This window comes from Dendrobium catenatum, unplaced genomic scaffold (genome assembly GCF_001605985.2).
Source record: "Dendrobium catenatum unplaced genomic scaffold, ASM160598v2 fragScaff_scaffold_1720, whole genome shotgun sequence".
NCBI lineage: Eukaryota > Viridiplantae > Streptophyta > Magnoliopsida > Asparagales > Orchidaceae > Dendrobium > Dendrobium catenatum.
Genome location: NW_021320182.1, coordinates 552,608 through 580,106, shown reverse-complemented (window position 1 = coordinate 580,106; position 27,499 = coordinate 552,608). Strand labels below are relative to the sequence as shown.

At 32.8% G+C, this 27,499-nt stretch overlaps 2 protein-coding genes across 4 annotated transcripts; both read left to right on the top strand.

The window, feature by feature from the left end:
• Positions 1-1,869: 1,869 nt before the first annotated feature.
• On the top strand, positions 1,870-6,495 carry LOC110097935 (pre-mRNA-splicing factor SLU7; the record flags this gene model as incomplete). Its single annotated transcript, XM_020824603.1, is given in 9 exon segments — positions 1,870-2,033; positions 2,124-2,236; positions 3,566-3,979; positions 4,095-4,230; positions 4,352-4,651; positions 4,885-5,101; positions 5,764-5,867; positions 6,060-6,128; positions 6,220-6,495. Coding segments are annotated over 9 exon segments (1,595 nt in total), but the record flags the coding sequence as incomplete, so codon positions are not given.
• A 372-nt stretch (positions 6,496-6,867) lies between these two features.
• Positions 6,868-26,881, top strand: LOC110097921 (O-glucosyltransferase rumi homolog). Of its 3 annotated transcripts, none has more exons than XM_028701464.1 (5): positions 6,868-6,888; positions 24,834-25,435; positions 25,508-25,765; positions 26,065-26,275; positions 26,432-26,881. In XM_028701464.1, exons 2-5 carry the CDS (start codon positions 24,849-24,851, stop codon positions 26,864-26,866), a joined length of 1,491 nt encoding a protein of 496 aa, XP_028557297.1. In that variant the 5' UTR covers positions 6,868-6,888; positions 24,834-24,848; the 3' UTR covers positions 26,867-26,881. The 3 variants fall into 3 exon arrangements, with proteins under 3 accessions (XP_028557297.1, XP_020680236.1, XP_020680237.1); XM_020824577.2 differs by lacking the exon at positions 6,868-6,888 and adding an exon at positions 21,741-22,105; XM_020824578.2 differs by lacking the exon at positions 6,868-6,888 and adding an exon at positions 21,968-22,105 and having other exon boundaries at positions 24,848-25,435.
• Positions 26,882-27,499: the final 618 nt, after the last annotated feature.

Below are 27,499 nucleotides of genomic sequence, written 5' to 3'. Positions count from 1 at the left end.
GAACAAGCCTCAAATGGAATAGTTCTAAAGAACATGGAATATTCTTTGAGAACATGGAATATATATATATATATATATATATATATATTCTTTTGTTTGTGTTTGTGTTTGTGCTTGTTTGTGTCGGGTGTTTATTTTCACAGGTTTGTTGTGAGAGTTCTATGTTGTTTTTCTTTTACTTTCTTGGGGATAGCTGCATTGCATTGGAATCATGCATTAGAGTACTGATGATTAGGTGAATTGATATATATATATATATATTCTTTTGTTTGTGTTTGTGTTTGTGCTTGTTTGTGTCGGGTGTTTATTTTCACAGGTTTGTTGTGAGAGTTCTATGTTGTTTTTCTTTTACTTTCTTGGGGATAGCTGCATTGCATTGGAATCATGCATTAGAGTACTGATGATTAGGTGAATTGAAGACATGTTTGAGTACATGGATTATCAGAGTGAGTTTAGGGATAGGCTTTAAAGATTACCTTCATAATTTTTCATGTTCCTATTTTTCATCCATAAATTTGGGTTTGAAAGGTTAAATGAGTGAGAGCAATATTCAATGCGTTGTTTATTTTGGAAGTTATCACATTATTTTTACTAGGTGTATGCACAATTGGTTTTGATTAATAGAGATTAGTGGTGATTGTGGTTTAGGTGGAAAGGCCATGTAAGGTATGGGAGGTGATTAAAGTTTTGTTGTCCAATAAGATATGTAGGATGAAACATGTCTCCTGCATTCAGTTTTTTTTTATATAAGAATGAGGATAGTTTTTGCAATGACAATGGCTTGATGATAATCGAGTCACTTTGGACAACATCCTCTCTTTTTCCATTGCCTTGTTTTCTTTTGCATATTTCCCTTGCACAGGGTTTTAGTGTAGTTAGATTGGGAGGGTTCCACTACAATGATTGGCGATTAGTGGTGCCGAAAACCTGACTAGATTTCAAGCTGGTTGACTGCACTAAGAGATCCCTTCCTATTTGTTAGTCAATGGTCCCTCCCTATCAAAAAGTGATTACGGAAAGGGATCCATAGTTTAACGTAGGCCACCATTGAATGTAGGTCACTACCCTTTCCATGCTTTGTCATTGGGCTCTTTTCTCCTGGGAGAGTTATGTATTTGATGTCTTTTAACAAACGAGTGTAGCAGAATGCTCATTAAAGAAGCCATTTGATTCTTCAGAAATTCTTATTTTGTGCCCAATAAGATAGATTTACTATCGGCATATGTAAAAAAAAAAAAATATCGGCATATGTCAACCTTGTGTTTTCATTATTTATGCAGGTGAATTTGGTTTTACTTGCGTATGTTCTTTAGTGCTTTTTGTTTATGTTTTTCTTTTTCTTGAGATGATTATGACATGTATTTGTATTTTTAATCCTTTATTATTTTCTATTTATGCAAGGTACGAATATAGATTTTTTTTTGAGAAAAACTTTCTAATCCCTATTGTGTAGTATAATCTGATTTATTATAGGTTTGTGTTGGATTTGTTATTTCAAAGTTTGTGCTTAATCTTGAGCTTTGTATTAAGAATCTATGTTATCCTATGTTTTCATCATAAGAATTGATAATTTTAATCCTAGTAGCAAGAGTTATATTATGATGATGCTTGCCCGTTGACTACATTTATTCTAAATTTGAAAGGTCATGGATTATCTTTTACTCAATTTGTCAATAGAGAGTTGTTCGGTACTTAAATTGTTCTGTTTTATCTTTAGCTTTTTGTTTGTTTTGCAATTTATGTGACTGAAGGAGTGATAGAACATTTACAACTTAATTTTTTCTATCATTTTTCTCTAATTCTATCTGTTATTGGCGGATGATTTAAACCAGAATGCTGATAACTTGTTGTTTACTCTCATAATCACAGTATCCTTCAAATCTCGGGAAGACCATAGAAAGCAACTTGAGTTGGAAGAGGCCCGTAAAGCTGGGCTTGCTCCAGCTGAGGTTGATGAAGATGGTAAAGAGATCAATCCTCATATCCCTCAGTATATGTCATCAGCCCCTTGGTACCTTAATGCTGAGAGACCAGTGAGTTATTCTTGTTATGCTACTTTTGTTTTTACTAATTTTCATGCAAATTAAGTGAAACAATTGTATATATTTTCTATGATTTTATAGAGTTTAAAGCATCAAAGGAAATGGAAATCTGATCCTAATTATACAAAAGCATGGTATGATCGAGGTGCAAAGATCTTTCAGGCCGATCGATATAGGAAGGGCGCTTGTGAAAAGTAAGTTTGAACTATTTCTCCTGTGATTATATTCATTATCTATTTGCTTTTTTTTTAAAAAAATTTCTAGCATTTATTTTACTTTTACTAAGCTATCCTATCCTAGTAAGGAGTTGTAAGGGCACTGAGATTATGATGTTTATTGTTTAGGCTTTTGATGATCATGAGCTTCTTGTAATTTTGGATTTTTTTTTTGCATGTGTATTGTTGAAGCATGCATGATGCATCTGTTTCTATTCTTGTTTGTGGGTTTTTTTTTCCTGTTTATCTAATTACTTGTGAGAAGTGCTCTAAAAAGTTCTAGAAAAGCAATGAGTTAATAATGCTTTTATTCAAGTCATTATGAGTATGTATGCAGGTGCTTTTACTTTTGTTTAAACACAAGGTGGTTTGACAAGTATTTTCCTTTTATGATTGGATTACATTAGGATCAGCTTTAAGCCGATAATTTTTTGCTTTAGTCATGGATGTTCTTACTAGATATTTGCAAGAGGATGTACCCTGTTGTATGTTTTATGTTGATGATATTCTTCTTGTTGATCAAGACTAGAGAGGGAGTTGAATGAAAACATGAATTATGGAGGTTAACCTTAGAGTCTAAAGGTTTTCATTTGAGTAGATTTAAAATCAAATACATGGAGTGTAATTTTAGTAGTAATTGATCTAGTTAGGGGATTGTGATTTTGGACGATCAAGTCATTAAAAAGAGTACATGTTTTAGATATCTCGGGTCTGTTGTTCAATGTGATGGTGAAATTGTTGAGGATATTATTAGTAGAATTCGAGTTGGATGGTTGAAGCGGAGGAATGCTTTATGGCGCAAAATGTTGGCCATTAAAAGAGAAGCATAAAATTAAGTTAAAAGTTGCAGAGATTAAGATGCTCAAGTAGATGAGCAACTTTAATCTTAGAGACAGAATGCAAAATGAGTATATACGGGAAAATGTTGCAGTAGCTCCAATCACATATAAGATAGAGAGAGTCTCCTTAGATGGTTTGGTCACATAAAACGTCTGCCTTCCGATGACCCGGTTAGGAGCTTAGATGTATTAGATTTGGTCTTTGTCAAGAAAGGTAGGGGTAGATCTAAAAAGACTTGGTTAGAAAATATTAGAAATGATTTTTTTTTATTAGATTTAAATGAAAATTTGACTCTTAACCTAACACAATGGAGAAAAATGATTCATGTTGTTGATCCCACGTAATGGGATAAAGGTTTGATGATTTATGATGTTGTTGTTGTTTTCATTACTTTTTTATGATGCCTTTATTCATATACAATATTGTTTACATGTACTCTTATAACATTTTTTCTAAAATGTGTTGCAGTTGTGGCGCAATGACTCATGATAAGAAATCATGCATGGATAGGCCTCGGAAGTTGGGAGCTAAATGGACAAATATGCATATAGCTCCTGATGAGAAGATTGAAACATTTGAGCTTGACTATGATGGAAAACGCGATCGTTGGAATGGTTTTGACCCATCTAGTTTTGCTCGTGTGGTGGAGAGATTTGAAACCAGGGAGGAGGTTAGGAGGAAATACTTGAAGGAACAACAGATAAAGAAGCTTGAGGAGAAACAGACGAATCCGAATAATGAAGATATTGTTAGTGATGAGGATGATGATGAAGATGACTTGAAGGTTGATGAAGCCAAAGTTGACGAGAGCAAGCAGATGGACTTTGCAAAGGTGGAGAAGCGTGTTCGTACTACAGGTGGCGGAAGTACCGGAACTGTCAGGCATGCAATTTGTTGTTATTTATGCAATTTTTTCATTTAAATACTAGTATATTCTTTTAGTTTATCTGCTTTGCTAAGCTTGTAATATATATTCTAATTTTGTTTCTTATTTCAGAAATTTGCGTATTCGAGAGGATACTGCAAAATACCTTTTGAACCTTGATGTCAATTCTTCTTACTATGACCCCAAGACCCGTTCAATGCGTGAGGATCCTTTACCTGATGCTGATCCAAATGAGAAGTTCTATGTGGTAAATGTTCACAATTTTTTGAGAAAAGATTTATATCATATAGCTATTATTATGCCATTAAGGATGCTTTTTTAATTTGGGATTCTTTACTTACTAATTTCTTAAATTTTCCTATGTACAGGGTGATAACCAAAATAGAATCAGTGGGCAAGCATTGGACTTCAAGCAGCTTAACATTCATGCTTGGGAAGCCTTTGAAAAAGGGCAGGATGTTCACATGCAAGCTGCTCCATCTCAAGCTGAATTGTTATTTAAGAACTATAAAGTTATCAAGGAGAAGTTGAAATCTCAAAATAGGGATACCATTATGCTGAAGTATGGGAATGCGGCCTCAGAAGAAGCTCTTCCAAGGGAACTTCTCCTCGGGCAGAGTGAGAGAGAAGTTGAATATGACCGTGCTGGGAGAATTATTAAAGGACAAGTATGTTGTTTGTAATTAATCATTTTGGCTATTCATCTATTAAAGTTCCTTTTATAGTAGGGAGGATTAGATTTGCTTGACTTTCATTCTTCTATTATGTTGATTTGTTGTGCAACTTGTTCATATGAATTTGGAAATATTAGAATATCTGTTTTACTTGTTGAATTATATCGATTTGATATGCTATATATTTTGCTAGTTAAATCTCCTGAAAATAATATTGGCATCTTCAGGAGGTTGTACTTCCCAGGAGTAAGTACGAGGAGGATACCTATGCAAACAATCATACCAGTGTATGGGGTTCTTGGTGGAAGGACCACCAGTGGGGTTACAAGTGCTGTAAACAGTTGATTCGAAATAGCTACTGCACAGGCTCTGCTGGAATTGAGGCGGCTGAAGCTGCAGGGGATTTAATGAAATCCAACATTGCTCTTAAGGAGGCTACAGAAGGTAAGACTCTTAACAGATTTTACTTTCTTTTATGATCACATTATATATGTTCATTTGTTTTTTGAGAAGAGAGGCAGTTTGGAAATGATCAGGCAAGAAAGTTTTTATGTGCATTTTTTAATTAACTCTGAGACATGGGAGCCATTTGTTGATTAAGATTAAACTGATGAATTTGTTTCTCTGGTTGATTAATCAATCCAAATGCATTTTCTGTGTTTGAAGAATAGAAGAGAAAATGTTCACATGAAAAATGATCTAATAAATCAGCCCATGGGCTAGCTCGTGGGACTTGCCTGGATTGTGATTTATTCTTAGCCAAGATCATCAACTTAGCTTCCTAAAAAGAAGCCCAACCTTGGCCTATCGGAAATAGTAATATTTAGATGGTATCAAATAAATGTTGTGCACAAATTTATTGAACATCTTGATAACATCTATTTATATATGATCTGTATTAGCTGTGGGTTGCCTTGCCCATCCGGGTTATAGACATATGTATACTATTGTAAAAGCTATATATATATATATATATATATATATATATATATATATATATATATATTGCTTTGTCATTTGGTTAAAATCAATTCGATTTCTTGTATAAAATATGCAATTTAGGGAACATTTTTTGATTTTTTTTTTTCGAAATGCCTATTAAGCAGAGACCCCAGAGAAGCAGGAAGAGAAGCAGCTTGCTACGTGGGGAACTGAAGTCCCACAGGATTTGGTTCTTGATAAAAAACTTCTTGTTGAGTCTCTAAAGAAGGTTAGCATATCAATGTTTTTTCTCCCTCATTTTAATGTTGTTCAGTTCGAGTTGTACTATAGGGGGTGTTAATGGGCCTTTGCTTGAAAGTTGAATTTGAGCTAATTATTGAGTTAAACATGATTAAACACGAATGAGGAGCTTATTTGACATTCCTAATTGCATATACTGTTACTGGCTTCAATTATACAGGAGGATCAACGGAAGAAGGAAGAGAAAGATGAAAGAAAACGAAAATACAATGTCAAGTGGAGCGATGAGGTTAATTATCATGATGAGCTGTTGTTTGATCTGTCTCGAATAACCAAATTTTTGATCTCTTACATGATTCTTACTTAATGACGACATGCAGGTTACTGCTGAAGACATGGAGGCTTATAGATTGAAGAGGATTCATCATGATGATCCAATGAAGGATTTTCTCCACTAGTTAGTTCTTCCAAACCATCTTGCATTTTGTTTCATAAAGAAGCCCTCATATTCCACTGGTTCAATGTTGATCATTTGGAATTTGAATCATATGGGCTTAAGAGGTTTATTGTCATTTTATTTTTTGTATAAAAAACTTGTGAACTTAATGCAAATACAAAAATTATGTAAATAAAAACACCAAACAAGTTTGCATTTATATTTAGCTTATTATTTATTATTTTCTTTCAAATCTTCTATTGACGAGAAAGTTCAAAAGTGGAAGTCTTCTTTCCTTTGCACAAATATCTCTCCTCCCTTTCCATAGCCCTTCCTATAAGCTTTCTTTCCTTCTTTTTCTCCATTTGGTTTCACTGCACACCTTTCCATGCAACTGAAAACTAGTTTACAGTCTTCGCATAAAGAGCTTCATACAAGAAGAGAGAGAGAGAGAGCTTCATCAAGCTATTGGAGATTTTCTCGTATGAAAATCTTTCCACTTAAACAAAAAAAATAATTTAATGCAATTTCGAATTTGACAAAAGCTGTTGTCTTCATCTTTGTTCTCCTCTTCATGGGAGTCTTCATCTCTTCTCGCTGGTTCGACACTCATGTAAGTTAAGTTCTTCATCTTCTTTCCTTTCTTTCTTGTTCTCCTCCATAACCTAATGGATATTACCTTAATCTATCCATATGTTTCATACCAAACTAAGTAATTAGAAGCATGAGTTTGTTATCATCAAAATGATAATTTCTTAGAGTCAATACAAGAAGTGTAGATACTAATTCACATCAAAAATGTAAAATACTTAGAAAGATAATTAGGGCTTGGGATAATTGTTAGGGTTTGTTGTTGGAAAAAGACCAAATTCTTCTATTATGACGGGCTTTAAAAAATTTAAATTTATTTTGAGATGAATGCAATTTAGATTATTTATATATTGTGTTCATCTCAAAGCAGATCCAAAGATTTTAAAGTATCATAATTTTTTTCTTGATCGACGTATCGTGAGTTGTGACTAAGTTTTTCGTATGTTCTTAATTCTTATGGTTAGCTTAGTTTTTTAAAATATAATTTTGTAAGAATATTTTGATCCGAAATACATCAAAATGAGCTTTCAAAGTCCTTAAATTTGTGTATAGATTTGTGCAATCTGATACATCATTTACAACACTAACTTATCCAAAATCTAAAAGCTTAGAGCACATTTTTAGGTATGTTATATTTTACATCAGAATATTCTTAATTTTTTTTTTCTTTTTTTTTTTGAATGCTCTAATCTTAATTTGGTTAGCTAGCTAATTCTTATTAATTTTCCCTTTTTTGTCTTAACTTAAAAATTATTTGAATTTATGTGATTATAATTGGTATGCCCATAAATTAACGTTTCACTATTTATTGTCTCTTGTATGATTTTTAGGTCTTAGGAAGATTAAATATTTAATGACTTCATAAAAATTAATAATAGTTAAGTAATTTATTTAAATCGTAAAATTCCGCTTTATTATTTTTATTTTGGCACAATTTTGATTTAGATTTAAATTTGAAAAAAATTCATTTATTTATTTCTCATTTTCTGTTATTCAACATAAAATTAATTTGTACAAACTCCGAGATAGTTTGACTTTTAAAAATAATCATTAATTGCAATTTATGGTGTTATTAATTATTTTTATTATTAAAACTAAGAATATAGCAACAAATTTCTCCCTGATAATAAATAATATTATCAGAATAAACGGTCTTTAATCTTGACACGCTAAAAAGAGTAAAAGAAATCTAAAAATGACCGGGCCTTGAGGAATTGAAAGTCAATCACAATAAATTTACCAAAAAATAAATTTTAATGATATTATATATATATATATATATACACACACATCAACCTGTATCTGAAAATGACACAAAATTTCATTTTGACGTATTTGTTATTTTTGAAGAAATAAAGGCAGCATACTTATAAATATAAGAAATCTATGTACAAATTCCGCATTTCCTTAAAAAAATAATAAAAAAGTAAAAAAGTTCAAGATTATTATTTAAAAAAAGATCAAAATTTTATTTTGAAAAAATTAGTTGCCAATATAAGTTCAATGAATTAAACCTAAGTCATGTTGGTAAATAGACAAAATATAATTCAAATGTTTGAGTGAAAATAATCAAAATAGAAAATGACATCAACACATGAAAAATTATAAAAAAATTTGATAAAGCTCCACTCGCTCAATTGATGGCTACATTTTGTTGTTACTATTATACATTTTACTATAATATGATCATGAAGAATTATAATCCTAATTTCTTTAAAACAAAAGAAAATAAATGCCCCGTTCTAATTAAAAATTAAGATTTCTTAAAAATATAGTGTCATATATATAAATAAGGCTTATTTGTGATTGAAGGTACATAGTACATTTTCTTCCTAGGATAACAATTAAGCTCTATAACTTAATAGATTATTTAGAGTCTTCCAAAGAAATTTTCAAATTGATTTTTTATAAATTGGGTATTGACCAATTCAATTTGATCATTAATTAACTTACAAAATATATATTAATTTTCACATATGATAGTTAAGGGGCTTCCATAAGATGAATTAATAGAATGGCAATGACTCATACAATACACATTCCTTTCTATATACTTTTGTTGAAAAGTAAAATGAGCTAAAAATCAATAATCCAATGTTGAATGGCTCCAAAGTCTAATTTGGAATTGGAAAAAAATACTTAAAAGTAATGGCAATTATCTTATGGATCTTTTTTTTCTTAATATATTTTTTTATTCAAGATAAAATCATGATCCTCTTAAAGCTACAATTTGTTTATTTTATTTAAATTCAAATTTTGATATGTAATGAAGTTAATTATTACAATTGTTTTGGTGGTTTTAGTAATTAGTTTTGGGTTTTTAAATATTAATTAATTAAAAACTATTTTTGATTTATAATTTTGTGATTGATTTTAAAATGAATATAATATTTTTGAATGATTTTATGACTTTTCAGTTGTTTAGATTTAGTTTTGAATGGTTTGTTTGAATTAGTGTTTCAGCTTGATTTGGACAAATTAAGTTTAGATTACTAAAATTAGTAAAAGATTTGATGAGATTAAGAAAATATTATATCACATCAATAACCCATACCACATTAACATACACATTATTTATATCAGTTCAAACATAGAATTAGAATGTAAGATCAAAAGTGCAAATACAACATAATCCAATCATCCAAATACATACATATCATAAATTCAATGTTGAACATACCAATATAAATAAAAATGTATAGCATGTCATCATAGTTTCTCAAACTTATAAATCTCCTTTTCCCCATTAAAATATTTGATTTTTCACATCCAAATAGGATCACACATGTGACATACATTTGTTATGTTTAAAGCCCTAGGAAAAAACTGTCACACGGGTCGGCCCTGCTGAATTGATTGGACCCAACAACGTAACTTAGTACAAACTCCCATGGCTTTTGTATGCTCTCTAATGTCTTAGTATTTAGTTTCACTTAAAAAGTCACCACCCTTCCCCTTCCAAGTTGGAATTTTTATTTGGTTCGGTTGACCGGATGCAAGAAACATCCGGTCCTAGGCAAAAAACGCCTGTACCGAGGTGTATCGAGTTTTTCAAAAAAACTCGTTACACCTCGGTATAGGCGTTTTTTGCCTAGGACCGGATGTTCCTCTGCATCCGATCGGAGGACGTAATAATTGTCCTCCAAGTTGACAACTTTTTCCCTCGATGCCTACATGTTAATTGCTGATCAAAATACTAATATTGCATGTATTAGAACAATCTACCTGAATCTAGCACCTCCAATTGGTGGGTCCTTTTCAATATGATTTGCTGAACTCACCAAAAGTTTCACACGGATTCTTTAAGCAATTCATTTTGTTGATGCATTTCCTCATTGCATAATAATGAATAAAGCACTTCAAGACTGATAGGGTGAAGGGTTGTGCGAATGGAGGTCTTGAAGGAATTTAAGGCGGAGGGCAAGCTGTTTAAAATGTATAGAATTATATATTCAGTGTCCACTTGAGAACCAGCTGCCACAATATTATCTACTAGAGCTTTGATTTGAGTGAGGTATTGAGTTATGGTGTTATCACCCTTTTGGATATGATGCAACTCACTCTTTAATTGTATCACTTGAGTTGAAGTCGAAGCTCTAGAGTTATCCAAATGTCATGAGCTGTGGTTAGAGTGTGGACGTAAGGAAGAATTGAGGGTGATATAGTGGTGAAGATAGCTAAAACTAGATTTTGATCAACTAGTTTCCATAGGCGGGTATTCTGTGTAGTCTGGTAGAGAAGTGGAAGAAGAGATGGATTCAGGCGGGAATCGAAGACTACCAGTTAGATAACTTTCAAATCTATTTGCCGAAAACAGTTTGTATATTTGCAATCGCCAACTGGGATAGTTGTCATTCACAAGCTGAAGATTGACGATAGATTTGATGTTGGACATTAAGAATTTTAGAGAAGGCAGTATGTTGTATTCAACCATGGATGCAAGAATGGAGGAGGTGGGGTGGGTGCTCGTTGAATCCTGATCAACCATCATGAGGAGGGGTGGCGGTCGCCATTAATGCTCTGATACCATGTTGAATGCATGAAAATAATAAGCAGAAAATGAATACAGTAGGTACAATTTGTTATGGAGTTTGTTATGACATAGTGTCTGAACATGGGTATAATCGAATGGATGCATTCTAGTCATACATGTAGTTGTAAAACATGTGCTAACAAAGAGATCAAAAGATATATCATTTATTTTTGAGATGGTTAAATATGAATTTAATAGTAAATATATCTAGATTTATGTAGTTAGATACGTATTCAAAACTTCTTCTCATAGGTTGTTCACTACGACGATTTGACTATAATAATTGACAATAAAACATTCTAACTATCATAGCGAAATATACAATTGGATTTAATTTTGATTTTTTCGGAATCATATGTAATCCTCTCTTAAGTTTGATAATGATAGTCGAGATGAAATTTACAATTTCGTAATCGAAACCCATTAGAGAACGACATTTTCACCACCCGAGACACTCATGATGTTCATTTCGACTACAAAACTGAAAATCTAAAAGTTTATGCTTAATTGATTTGCGCTTTTCAATAAAAGTTAGATTAAAGAAATCTCATGCAAGCCCTATAAAGTACACAAATCAAAGGATATTAAAACTTATGAATAAATATCTGTTGATAAGTAATATATAATAATAATAATAATAACTAATTTAAAAAAAAAAAGAAATACACAGAAGGAAAGGAAATCCTTCTGTGCCCCATGTAATAGCTCAATTGAGCTCAATGCCATGGATCTGCTATGGTATGGTGAAACCATATACCTAATCTTTCTTATTTATACACCAAAGCATGCAAAGGTACAAATTTACACTATTAATTACTTAATCTAATTATCATTTGGATGAGAGATTAAAATTTTAATTAATGATAGAAATTCACTCCCAGCAGTGAATTTCTATCATTAATTAAAATATTAATCTCCCATCAGAATGCTAATTAGATTCATTAAGTAATTAATAATCTGTAAATTTGCACCTTAGCTTTCTTTGGAGCGTAAATAAGAAATATAACTATGTATACGGTTTCGATGAGGAGGCCAAAGGAGTTAATGGTGATGTGCAGAAAACCATTGGTTTTCACCAATTACTGTAGAATGAATCTTTGGGTAGATTTATTTTTATAGATTTGATAAAATGTAGGCCTTGTCATGGATTAGTCATGTTAACACCAATTACTCAATAAATATAAATATAAATGTAATTGTTTAGAAACAAATTTAAAAAATACTTACACCGGACCGGTTCAGCGGTTCATCGGTTGAACAGCTGGTTCAATCCGATTTGATCTGATCCAATGTATAGCCGGTTCTGTAAGCTGGATCGGACCGGCCACCAGACTAGTTCATGATTGAACTGGCCGTTCCGGTCCGATTTTCAATCTGTGATTGGCGCGCCTATTTGTGTAACACATAGATAACTTAGAGGAAGTGAGCTGGAAAATTAGTTGGAGACATAAATAACTTTACTAACACATAGACATTAATGAAATTTATCTTATCGCCTCTATAAAAACTCGGCTAATTGGTAAAATATTTTGTAAAATATTTTAAAATTAAAAAAAAATCAAATATAATTATTTAGTAAAATATTTTAGGTCATTAATTAATTGAACAGTTAGCCGAGTTCTTAATAAATTATTAAAAAAAAGTCCTGGAACAGTTAGCCGAGTTCTTAATAAATTATTAAAAAAAAAGTCCTGATAGCTCCATTAATTCTCTAAAATATTTATTTATTTTTTCTTTGCCTATAACAATGGAGGTAAATGAGTCAAGTCGAGTCGAGCTTTGGCACTATCGAGCTTAGCTCATTAATCGGTAAGCGAGCTCGAACTCGAGCTCGTCGAACTATAAACGAGCTCAAACCGGCTTGCGAGCTAGCTCGTGATATTAATTTATTTAAATATTTAATTTTTTATTAAATATTTTAAATATTTATTATTAATTTTAAACATTACATATTAATTTAATTTTATAATAATTAATATTTCAAACATTTATTATTACTATTTTAAATGTTTAAATTTAAAAAGTAAAATGAAATTTGTGGAGAATTTTCTGGACCTTTTCTACGTATGTTAATATCATCGAGCAACGCTATGATAAACAACTTCGAATAGGTCACACATCCTTGGAGGATTCCCTTGACCTTTTCTACATAGGTTAACACCTTCAAGAAATATGTTTGGCAAATAATATCGGTTAGGTCTATCATTCCTTGTGGATCTCCCTTGACCTTTTATATATTGAAGCTTACGCGACGGTGTTGGAAGGAGACTTGTGCCCGGGCGGGCAATAAGAATTGTCCTACCATCTCTGATGGTTACGCTGTCAGGACCATAGTAAGGCATATATAGTAAAAGATTCTCAGCAAGATTATGTGACGATGCTCTGGAGTCCAAGTACCAGTCAGTCGTGGACGGTTCAAAGGTAGCTACCATGTCTTTGATTGAAGTGGATGATGCGGACAACAGAGTGTAGTTGATATTTAATCTATGCCAACATGATGATCCAGTATGACCTTTCTTGTTGCAAATCTGACAAATGGGAGCGGGTTACTAAAGAGATATAGTATTATTGTTTGTGTTCTGCGAAAAACGACATCGATTAAGATGTGTACATGGTTGTTTGAGATTTAGTGCGGGGGATGATTCTTGCGGCTTCGACGTTCACATGAATTTCTTCACTTTTTAGAAGTACGTACAGGTTATCAAGACTGATAGATTGATTCAGTAATTGGTGTTAACATAACCAATCTATGTCTAGGCCAACATTTTATCAAATTTACAAAAAGAAATCCACAGAAGGAAATCCTTCTGTGCCCCATGTAATAGCTTAATTGAGCTCAATGCCATGGATCTGCTATGGTATGGTGAAACCATATACCTAATTATCTTTCTTATTTATGCATCAAAGCATGCAAAGGCACAAATTTACACTATTAATTACTTAATCTAATTAGCATTTGGATGAGCGATGAAGATTTTAATTAATGATAGAAATTCACTACTGGGATAGTCATCTTCTCCAACGTCATTGTGTTTGGGATGATTCTAACTATCACTCTTCTCCTTTTTCATGGACATAAGCGATTAAGGAGAATAGTGATACCGAGAATCATTCCAAAAACAATGATGATGAGCAAGATGACTATCCCATCAGTGAACGATGATGAGCAAGAAGGAAATGAGGTTCCCTGAAAATTATCACAAATAAGATGACTGACACATGCATACATATAGTGATAAAACAAGAAAATCCTGCGAGCTCATGAGCTGTGCCCCAGGGCCCCCATTGTAAATCCATCTCTGACCTTACCCAGTTGAAATGATTCCAATAATATTAGAATAGGTTACGAAAGTCAAACTGGCATTCAAGTTGAAAACAATGATAATAAAATGTATTAGAAAATGGACTAGACTTCAGATGGTCGGTGGTCACGAGGAGATTCGATGACGATCAATGAATGGGTGAAACTTAAATAGGCTTGATAAATCATCGAAAACTATAAAAATTATATTCCAGATTAAACATATCAAGAAAACAAACCCAACGACCTTTGTAGCCTACCGACAACGATTCCTCCGACCACCATCACTTGTAAACTACAGTCCCTCCAACCTCCATCTCCATGTCGACTATGACCTCTCCGACCACAATCGCCAGCCGACTACAGTCCCACCAGCCATCATCACCCGTCGATCACGATCCCTCTAACCACAGTTACCCCTACTACGGATCTAAGGATCACACTTGCATTGTTTTTTTTTTTTTTTTTTTTTTTTTTTTTCACTTTTCTAAAACTAGGGCGGGATCTTCTTTTGGTGAAAGGGTTTGTAGCTAAATATAACTATTTAGAACAATAAAGAATTATAAATGAAAAGGTCTATATATAGGACAATATTGTCTCAATATTATATTATTTATAATTAATTATACTTTTAATTATAGGCTATAAGAGGTAATTTTAAATTTTTATTTATTTATTTTTATTCTCTCAATAAAAGTTATATATTTTTGATTGGATGATATTAATCATAGGAGCGCGTCCATCATGATTTCATTTAGCTACTAACCTATCAAAAATAGATAATTTCTATTGATAGAATATAAATAAATAAATAAATAAATATTTAAATTTATCTCTTAATATGCACTGTATTAATGAATTGAAAATAGTCAAATTACTAAATTAGTAGCATGCAAATTAGGGAGTAGGTTGAGCAAGTCCTCAATCTGCTTCCTTTTGTATACAAATAATATTGAAATATTGAAAGAACTGTGGCTATTAGCACTGTACATTTTTTTTAATAATTGATATGTAACAAAAAAATCATATTGGTAATGCCCGAATCTCAAGGTGTATTCAAGTCGGAACTTTCAAAATTAAATTCGTTATCATGTGAATTCCAACTTCAACAAACTTATAGTCAAATTGAAAGTGTCAAAGAGACAAACCCAACAACACCAAAATTGTTCCAATCGAGTCCAAATGGGACCAAATCGATGCTCTGAACCACTTTTGGAAAATTTACAGTATTATTTGGATGACAAAATGGTATCCAAATATAGCATGCTTATAGTCAAATCGAACGGCTCGACGAGACAAATCCAATGAGCCCAAGATCGCAAAATTTCGACATCGCTAAGGCACTTAAATAGTTGACACTACGGGAAAACACGCGAATACCGGCGGGTAGTTATGAAGACAAAACCAAGATTGGCTGGTAGTTATGAAGACAAAACCAAGGGGAGTAATTGAGAAAACCACCTCAATACCATCACCGGCGCATAGTCCGCCGGTAATTACCGGCGTATACTTTGCGTCGCAAAGAGAGTTCGTGGGTTTCCTACATGCACTTTGCGGCGGCATATCCGCCGGTACTATCCGGCGCATAATGCGACGATAATTACCGGCGGCAATGGCGCCGGAATTAAGACATTTTTTCAACGTCGAAAACTATCCGTTTTTTCGCCGGTAATGCGTCGGATCATGCGCCGAAGAAATTTCTGACGTAAATTTCGCGCCGGAAATAATTTATCGACGCGGCCGAAACCGGCGTATGAAATTCCGCCGAAAAGTCCGACGGAAATTCATTATTCCGTCGGATTATCTATGTTTACCGGCGGATTTTGTCCGCCGGTATTAACGGGTTTTCATGTAGTGTGAAAAACTTTCTATGATCAGGGGAATCAAATACGGGAAATCCAGTGGAGCATTCCGAACCTTATATGGATCTTCTCTGTAGTTACATGGTGTGTCAGTCATGCAAATACATAAATAGACCCCAACTCTCTATATGAAGAGGATCTTTGAAAAATATTAGGGAGAGATCTGAGGCTTTAAGAGCTTTAACACCACCACCGAAGAACCCCCATTGACTGCCATCGGACCACTATTCAGTTGTCGACTACATCCGAAGTTCAACCCGGTCACTGACCATCGTCGGACTTCTGTACAATCATCGACTGTCGTCGGACAGTTGATCTGTCATTGACCACCGTTAGACTTCTACCAAGTCATCGACCGCCACCGAACTTCCACCTGACCGTCGACCGGACTTCCACTTGACCGTTGACAGTCGTCGGACTTTAGCCCGACCATCTTCGGACCACCGCTCATCCACTGGACTTCCACCCAACCCAACCATCGTCGAACCACCGTTAGACTTCCACCCAGCTGCCGACCACAGTCGGACTTCAACCCGACCATCCTCATACCACCGCCCAATCACCGACCGTCACCAAACCTCAGCCCGACCATCATTGTACCACCGCTAGGCCACCGACCGCCACCGAAATTCCACTTGGTCGCCGACTACTGCATCGTATGACCATTTACCGCTGCAGGACTTCTACACAGGTTAACACCATCAAGAAATATGTTTGGTAAATAATCTCGGTTAGGTCTAACATTCCTTGTGGATCTCCCTCAACTTCTTATATATTGAAGCTTACGCGTCGGCGTTGGAAGGTGACCTGTGCCTGAGTGGGCAATCAGAATCGTCCTACCGTCTCCGATGGTTACGCTGTTAGGACTATAGTAAGGCATAGATTGTGAATTATTCTCAGCAAGATTTGTCATATGTGACAATGCTCCGGAGTCCAAGTACCAATTAGTCGTGGATGGTTCAGAGGTAGCTACCATGTCTTTGATTGAAGTGGATGAAGCGGACGACGGAGTGTAGTTGATATTTAATCTATGCCAATATACTAATCCAATATGACCTTTTTTGTTCAAATTTGACAGATAGGAACATGTTGCTGAAGAGATATGGTATTATTGTTTGTGTTTTGCAAAAAATGACCTCAATTGCATTTGTTTCTTCCTCTGGATGTGTACAAGGCTGTTTGAGATTTAGTGCTGGGGATGATTCTTGCGGCTTCGACATTTACCTGAATTTCTTCACCTATTAGAAGTGCGTACAGGTTATCAAGAATGATAAGTGTGAGCATTGTCCTTATCGAAGTCTTAAAAGCTTGATATGGTGGTTAAAGGCCGTTCAAGATGTACATAATTATGTCTTATGTGTCAACTGTCGATTCCGTTGCGACTATTTGATATACCAGCATCTTTATTTATGTAATATTGAGTGATTTGTGAAGATGGAGGCGAGGGTTCTGAGATTAGAAACCACAAATTTGAGGGCTGTAGGAATACTGGAGTTCTCCGTGACACTAGCAGATTGATCTCCTATTTGTGATGAAGCTGAATTGGCCATGGATGGTTCTCAGGATTGAGCCCGCTATGATACCATAAAGAACTACATAACTTCTCAAGAACATGAATAGAGAGAATAAGAGGAAGAAGTACCAGCATAAGAATGAATATATATAAAGAAAAGACTAAATGTATGTACACATGTACAGTTGTGATAGGTCAATATAATACAACAATTGATGTGGTATCATTGAGTTTTTCTTTTGTCTTATAATAGGATTTTCTCCACTAGTCAGTTCTTCCGAACCATCTTGCATTTTGTTTTATAAAGAATCTCTCATATTTCACTGGTTCAATGTTATTGTAGATCATTTGGAATTTGAATCATATTTGCCTAAGAGGTTTATTGTCATTTTGCTTTTTGTATAATAAACTCGTGAACTTTGAGAACTTCTTCAATGACACAGAATGATTACTGTTTGAAGCATCTCTATTTTGATATATTTATTTGATGCCATTCTGTCGTGTTTGAATCACTTAGGCAGAATGATTACTTAAAGTTTTTTAAATATAGCATAGTCGCTGAATTGAATTCACACAGGGGGCCCACAATGCATAAATGCATGACGGGAAAAAAAATGCTATTCAACATAAATATCTTCAGATTAAAATTGTCAAAATTGTTTGGATGAGTTTTTATCGATTTTTTTTTAGATGGCATATGTTGACCTGTAACCGACGACCGAACCGGCGCCACTACGCACACAATCTTGCCAAATGACGCTCTCATCTTGCGGGGAGGGGACGCTGGGAGGCTGTCGAAATTGAAACGAACAAAAAAAAAAAAGGTCGCCAAACAATCAAATTGTCACTTTAATTAATTATATATAATTTTAATTAAATTAAAAAAATGATGAGAACCATGCTTAAAGGAACAAGTGTAAACTGGAATTGAATATACATATCCTTGCATTAGATATACGCTTATGAGCCAAAAGATTAAGTTTCCAAAACATATAGATTTGATGCATCCCTTAGTCAATTTGAAATCATGTGTTTGCACTCATGTAAGTGCGATGCAAGATGCTTCAAAAGCTATTGTAATAGACCTTAAACATTCTAATGATTATTATATGCAATGGGTAATATATCTAGCCATTGGGAAGTTTAAATAGCTAGGATTTGGAAGAATTACGAGCGGGTGGAGTAATTTGATAATGATGATGATGTTAAGGTTGGGGAAAGATAAAGAGATATGAAATGCTATATATGCATTGATGAAATTTATGTGTTGGAAAATGATTATAAAAAGGTGGAATGCTTTAAACAAAGTGGTTCCGAAAAACTATAAAACAATGCTCGTTGTGAATCAAGAAAGCTTAATAAACCCCCCTATTTGCCAAGAATATGATAATCAAAATGCAATATGAAATATTTATCTATAAGCATATGCATACAAATTGCATAGCTATCCCATTGTATGTGTTGCACAATGGTCTAATGAATGACCACAAAGGTCAAAGAAAACTCTTTATCGGCTAAAAAACTCATGTGTCATTGTTTATTAAACACTAAAATTCACTTTGAATAGGAGTAGGGAATTCGTAGTGCTTACAATGATTATCCTACAGGTGGGGCAAGGAGCTCGTATCAAACAAACCAACCTATCCATGGATAGTAGCATGGATTCATAATGCATGCTGCAATTCACCTGTTAGCAGAAGCAAATAATTAATAGTGCATACAATATTTAGCTTACATACATCAATAGGTGATTCGTAGCAAGTCATTTTACTCACTCACAAGCAGGAACACGATCTCCTATTGCCTATTGAGCAGACATTCTCTAGGAATTGTGCTAAATAATAACTTATATAGGATACAAAATAAATTAAACAATATATCTCATATATATAACTAGAATCTAATGTATATATGCCAGTACCGGATCCGCAACATTTACATAAGCGGACATAAGACGTTCACACGTCCTTCAAAGATACCCGCGCATCTGTCAAATATTTGAAAGGTGTCAAAATGCATACACATACTTTTGGTCTTCAATTTTATTATGAATAATTTTATGTTTATTTTATTATATAAACTTAGAAATTGATGGATACAAATATCTTTAAAATTTATATTATTATTATAAAAATGAGTTGTGATTCTCTTCATATGAAATCTTTGTACAACATCTATAGTAATTAATTATCTTTGTCTTTGTAGGTGAAGCTACAATATCATTTGACAAAAACAACATCAAAGGATATAATGAAGCCATCTAAGTACGTAGTACTCTTCCTAAGCGTTGGAAACTCGTTGAAATTTATATAAATAGGAGCTATGTGCTGCGTTACACAGTTAAAAACAGATGCTGTAATTTCACTTACAACTAATTAACGTACAGCACTGAATAAAAAATTCCTTACACTTTGGACAGGAAAAATAAAAATTTCACCAAAGCAGTTGCGTTTAATCGCTTTTCCTTGCCGTTCAGAACAGCAGCTTCTGATTATCAATTGTATGAAGCAATACCAAAATTCTAAATAATACGGAAAGAAAGATGCCTGAAATTAGTATTTTTATTCCGTCAGGATACCTAACGTAGCTCTACGTCAGGTAGCCTATAATATGTTGCCACGTGCTCTTACTCTTTACCGTGCGGACCGACAACCCGACCCGGAACGGACCCGGGAGTTTGCGTAACTCGGTATTGCTAGGTATTGGTCGATTTTGCTCGACAAAAATGAAAAATACCATTCTGTGAAGAACAATACCGAGTAATACGTAGCAATACCGAGCAAATACCGAGCAATACGCGAACATAGTAATCCCGGATTCAATCCGAGTCGGGTCGTTGGGCAGCGCGGTAAAGAGTAAGAGCACGTGGCGACATATTATAGGCTACCCGACGTAGAGCTACATCATGTAACCTGACGGAATAAAAATTCCTGAAATTAAGGTTTCGTTTTACGCAATTTTTTTTATTGTTTCTTAAAGCAAATTTTTAACAAAAAAAAAAAATAAAATTTTTGTGCTAAAAATTACTTTAAGTAACAGTAAAAAAACAGCCCCAAACGAAGCCTAAATTAGTAGATACCATTTGATGAATTTACATATTATTATTATTATTTTAAATCAAAATGATCATAGATTTGATAAACAAAATAGATCGATGTCTTAATCATCATATAATGACCGCAAAAGCTTTAGAATAGGACTAATCTTTCTTCTCCATTCATTCTGATTTAGTGCTGCATTTGATGTTAAATTTTAGTTTATGTGGTTTGAGTTTTATTTAAAGTTAGATATTTGCTGACTGCCTCTCTCCACTCAATTTTGGTCACTAAAAATATCTTTCTTTTTCTGTTTTTTTAATCTTATATTTTAAATTTATTTCATATTGTGTGTGCATTTTCTCACTTAATTTCTCCAAGAAGAATGGGAGATTTACATAAAAAAAAAACTATAAATTATATATTTAACATCTAAATTTTACGATTTATATATCAATTACTCATGAGGTAACTCAATTAATCTCATTTCACGTATGTGAGGAAGACTTGCTTGATCTCAGTGGAGAAAGGCATGAAGGATTTGCGATTTGTGCAGTTCGTCTGTAATAAACAAGTAGAGATTCACGATGAGAACAATATCAAAGCTCTATAATGCAAAGAAGAGTAAAAGAAGTCATGATTAGCTATTGATTGAACTAGTGTGGTTTGCAACAATTCCAAAACCCTTGAAGGGCAAGAAGAGTTTAGTAAGGTTTCATTTGGGACGGCTTCTTTCGTGCTTCTTAAAGCAGCTTTTTAGTACAAAAATTAAATTTTTTGTGTTAAAAAATTGATTTAAAAAGCAGCAAAAAAGCCGTCCCAAAAATTGATGCGGTGGAAGACTATGGAGGAAGTTAACAGAAAGTTGATATTTTTTTATCTTACAAAAATTTTGAGTGTCATAGAATTTAGATAGATAATTTTGAATGCTATATATAAATAAATCTCTAAAAAGAAAATAACAAGGCTTAAAAATAAATACAAGGAAGAATAACAATAATAATTAATCATGAGTTTTTTTTTTATAACTTCAAAGAAAAAAATTCAAATACAAAAATTATGTAAATAAAAACACCAAACATGTTTGCTTCTCATATTTACTTATTATTTATTATTTTCTTTCAAATCTTCTATTGACAAGAAAGTTCAGAATTTGAAGTCTTCTTTCCATCGCATAAATATCTCTCCTCCCTTTCCATAGCCCTTCCTATAAGCTTTCTTCCCTTCCTTTTTCTCCATGGAGTTTCTCTGCACACCTTCTTTCCATGCAACTGAAAACTAGTTTCCAGTCTTCACATAAACAGCTTCATACATAGAAAGAGAGAGAGAGAGAGCTTCATCAAATCAAGCTATGGAGATTTTCTCGTATGAAAAGCTTTCCACTCAAACAAAAAAATATTTGAATGCAATTTCGAATTCGACAAAAACGGTCGTCTTCATCTTCGTTCTCCTCTTGATGGGAGCCTTCATCTCTTCTCGCTGGTTCGACACACATGTAAGTCAAGTTCTTCATCTTCTTTCCTTTCTTTCTTGTCATCCTCCATAGCCTAATACATATTACCTTAATCTATCCATGACCTCTACATGTTTCTTCATATTAAACTAAGTAAAAACCACTTGATATTTAAATTAGAAGCATATGAGTTTGTTATCTTCAAAATGGTAATTTATTAGAGTCAATACAAAATGATGTAAAATACTTGAAAAGATAAAAAAGGTTTGTGACATGATGCATGGTTGTTAGGGTTTGTTCTTGAAAAAAAATGGGTGAGGATATTCTCATCAAATTCTTTTTTTTTTTTTATGATGGAATTTAAAAATTTTGAATCTACTTTGAGATGAATGCAATATATATTTTTTATATATTGTGTTCATCAGCTCAAAGCAGATCCAAGTATTTTAAATTCCATCGTAATCTTTTTTGGATCAAGATATTCTTACTAAATTTTCCGTCTGTTCTTTCGGTTAGCTTGCTTAGATTTTTAAGAATATTTTGATCCGAAATACATCAAAATGAGCTTTCAAAGTCATTAAATTTGTGCATAGATTGGTGCAATTCAATACATCATTTACAACACCAACTTACCCAAAATATTTTAGATATTCTAAAAATTATAATTAATTTTCTCTTATTGGCTTAGACTTTAAATTTGTTGAATTTATGTGATTATAATTGGTATGACCATAAATTAACGTTTCACTATTTATAGTCTCTTGCATGACTTTTAGGTGTTAGGAAGATTAAATAATTAATGACTTTATAAAAATTAATTATAATTGTATAAGTAATTTATTTAAATTGAAAGTTTTTCTAATTGTTTTAATTTGGTACAATTATGATTAATTTTAAATTTGAAAAAAAAAATATTTATTCCTCATTTTCTGTTATTCAACTTAAAATTAATTTGTACAAAATCAGAGATATTTTGACTTTTAAAAATAATCATTAATTGCACTTTATACTGTTATAAATTTTTTTATTATTAAAACTGGAAAAATATTGTTAAAAAAATATTTTTATTATAAGAAGTGGTTAGTTTGACTTATTTTAACCTTACAAAAAATGAAACTTAATGCTATTAATAAATCATTAAATGGATGCTATAATTATTTTTGGCAATTTATTGGATAAATAAATTTCTTTGGCTTATAAGAAAAAAAGCGTCAATTTTTAATAAAACTTATCATGTTTGGAAGAATTAATATAGCAACAAATTTCTCAACTGATAATAAAAAATATTATCAGAAAAAATAGTCTTTAATCTTGACACGCTAAAAAGGGTAACAGAAATCTAAAAATGACCGGGTCTTGAGGAACTAAAAGTCAAACACAATAAATTTACCAAAATTTAAATTTTAATGTGTATATATATTCTTCCTTAAAATTTTAGGCTAGGGTTCTAATTTTCAACCCATTTTAATATTGGGTCATATTCGAGTTGATCTGCCAACTCAAAATTAATCCAAAATTTAACCATACATTTTAACATTCAAAATAGCTTATACATGCACATTTAAGCATTAAAAAGAGACAAATTAAAATTACTTTCTTAATATAAATGGGTTTGGGTTTGGGTCGGGTTAAATGTGTTTCCAATGAGTCTGATTGGAGTTCATGATTTGTCCAACGGGTAAAAATTATGTCAAAGAGGTTCAAAGCAGTTTATTTTGGGTTCGAACTTGAACCCGACCCAAAAATTCATTTTGACAACATTTGTTATTTTTTTTATTATTGTAGAAGAAATAAAGCTCCACTCGCTCAATTAACGGTTATATTATGTTGTTGTCATTGTAAATTTTACTATAATATGATTTTGAAGAATTGTAACCCTAATTTCTTTGAAATTACGAAAAAAATGATGCCCACTTTTAATAAAAATAAATAAAATATCTTAAAAATATACTGATATCTCTATAAGTAGAGCTTATTTGCGACTAAATGTACGTCGTACGTAAGGAATGTTGAAATTGATTTTTTATAAATTGGGCATTGAGCGATTCAATTTGACCATTAATTAACTTACACAAATTTTATTAATTTTCACATATGAAAGTTAAGAGGCTTCCATAAGATGAAATAGATTGACAAAGACATGTTAGATGGAAACATAGCACTCATACAGTGCCCATTCCTTTCTATTGAAAAGTAAAATGAGCTAAAAATCAATAATCCAATGTTGAATGGCTCCAAAGTCTCATTTGGAATTGGAAAAATACTTGAAAGTAATTGCCATTATCTTGTGGACCATTTTTTTTTCTTAATATTTTTTTTATTCAAGATAAAATCATGATCCTCTTAAGATAAAATTTTCTTGATTTAATTTAAATTCAATTTTTGATATGTAATGAAGTTTATTATTACAATTGTTTTGTTGATTTAAGTAATTAATTTTGATTATTTAAAAATTAGTAAATTAAAAGCTATTTTTAATTTATAATTTTGGTGATTGATTTTATCATGAATATAATATTTTTGAATGATTTTATGAACTATATAGTATCATGAATATTTTTTTAATTCATGAATTTTATGAATTTATAGTTGTTTTTCACTGTTGGATTATAGAATATTCAATATTTAGTTGCTTTGCAAGTTTAATGTAGCTCAAGATGTACTATTACTACTAATATTAACGGTTAGTTGCTTAATTTGAAATTTATGATTGTTCCTAGCAAGTTAGTATTTTGAATCTAATTACTAACTTTTATTATGACTCATGTAGTCTTTTTTGAGCAGAATGGGCAACTCGAGAGTTAAGTTTCCATGGAATACAACTCAACCCAATCAAAAGCCTAACTCACAACCTAATCTAAAGTCCAACCCAAATTCATCACCTTTCACCCTTATTTGCCCGACCAAAAATCCATCAAACACTTGCTCCTCTCGTCCCTCACCTTTCCTCAACACTTCTCTTTCCCCCGCCTCTCCACCCACCCCTCTCGCTTCGCTGAAACAAACTTGCCCTGATTACTTTCGATGGATTCACGAGGACCTTCGCCCTTGGGCTTCCACTGGCATTACACGAGAGATGCTAGGTCGGGCGGCACCCCATGCTGCCTTTCGCTTGATCATCGTCGATGGTCATCCTTACATTCACATATACCATCATGTGTACCAAACCCGTGACATCTTCACAATATGGGGCATTCTCCAACTCCTCCGTCGATACCCAGGGCGAGTGCCAGACCTAGATCTCATGTTTAATTGTGAAGACACACCGGTTGTTCATGCCATCAATGACCAATCCCCACCTCCGCTCTTTCGATATTGCAAGGATGATACTACATTAGATATTGTCTTTCCCGATTGGTCCTTTTGGGGTTGGTATGTAATATAAGCTATAGAAGTTTTTAAACTAAAGTATATAAATGCTTACTTTGATATATATGTATATAGGCCCGAAGTGAACATTATGCCATGGGAGAGGCAGGCAGACGAGCTAAGAGAGGCGAATGAGAGGCTACCATGGAGAAAGCGAGAGCCTTATGCATACTGGAAGGGAAACCCTGATGTGGCAAGGACTCGAGGAGACTTAATGAAGTGCAATGTAACCACGATGAATGATTGGGAGGCCAGGCTCTTTAGGGTGAATTGGGCTAAAGAAGGAAGACAAAAGTTCAAGGGTGCCAACTTAGCCAAACAATGCACTTACAGGTAAAGACATACTTTCCATCACTTATCACTATTGTACCATCAATCATTTGGCTATACATAAATAACTTCTTCCTCATATACTTATATTAATCTTCATCTTCAAATTCAACACAAGAAATATTTAGTGAGTTCAACATAATTGATAGCATAATCATTTTTGTATTCAACATAATATGATTATTTAAAATCTGCAAATTTTTATTTTATTTATAATAGGTAAAAATAAATTTGCTAATTTTATTTTATTTTTATATTTTAAGAAATTATTTTTTGCTGGCTAACTTTGATATTAATAACAGGTATAAAATTTATATAGAAGGAAATGCTTGGTCGGTGAGCGAGAAATATATCATAGGTTGCGACTCACCGACACTATACGTGCAGAGTAGGTTTCAAGATTTTGTTAGTCGTGGGCTAAGACCCGGCCTCCATTATTGGCCAATTCCGCAGGACGATAAGTGTCGGGCCATTAAACAGGCTGTCGAGTGGGGAAACGCCCATCCCTTAGAGGTTAGTATTAAATATAAAACTTTAGCTGTTAGATATGTAAATTCATAAATATTTTGTGTTATGCATGTACATCCCTCATATATACATACATACATACATACACATAGGTATATATATACTCTAACAAAAACATAATTTCCCAATCAAAATTAACAGATGGAAGCCATAGGGAAGGAAGGAAGCAGCTTCATCCATGACCAACTTCACATGAACATTGTATATGACTACATGCTTCATCTTCTAACAGAATACTCAAAGCTCCTAACTTTCAAACCCACAAAACCAGAAGAAGCCATGGATCTCTGCTTGGAGTCTGTAGCTTGTCCTTTTCAAGGAAAGATTAGAGATTCCCTCATGGAATCCATGTCCATGGAAGCCACCAATGATTCAGAGCCCTGTAGTCTGCCTTCTGCATTTGGACCATCAGAGCTCAAAGAGCTTCTAATGGAGAAAACCAGTGATGGAACAAAGAAGGTGGTGGAGAGTATAATTATGAAGAGTAATGGAGGGGATAGATCAGATGCTAATTATGAGATAATCAAAGTGTTTTTGTTATTTGGACTTTACTTAGTTTTTAATTTTTTTGTTTAGATTTCTTTTTAATTATCTTACTGTGTTTAACAGTTTGTAGGTGTTTTATACAGTTTAGAAAATAATTAAGCTGATATCGATCGATTATGTATAAGAAGCAATACTAAATTTGGTTGTTTGATAAAAATTGGAGTTTGGCCTTTTTTTCTTAATTGTGCAATTAATTATTTAATAAAACCATTCAAAATTAGAAAATAAATATAATCCTAATTAAAAATTAATTTTGTTAATTAGGACACATATTAAGGCTTCATTTGGGACGGATAACTTTTTAGTAAAAAATTAAAAAAAAAATTACTAAAAATTTGTTTTAAATAGCAATAATAAAACTATCACGAAGCCTAAAATTTAAAAACATAAGATATATATATAAATATAAATTTAAATGGAATAATGATCACAAGATTACAAAATTTTGTTTTTAAAGAAAAATGCAAATTTTTTAAATAAAAAAAATAAATATTGGTGGGTTTGTGGTGCGGGCCACAGGCCCACAGCCATCTTATCATAGTGATATAGGAACAATGCTAACTTCGGCCCATTTGGTGACCAAATATAGAAGAGTTATGATCAACGTAATTTATATCAAAATAATTTGATGATTTTGCACATATATCAAATCTTATGCTTTTG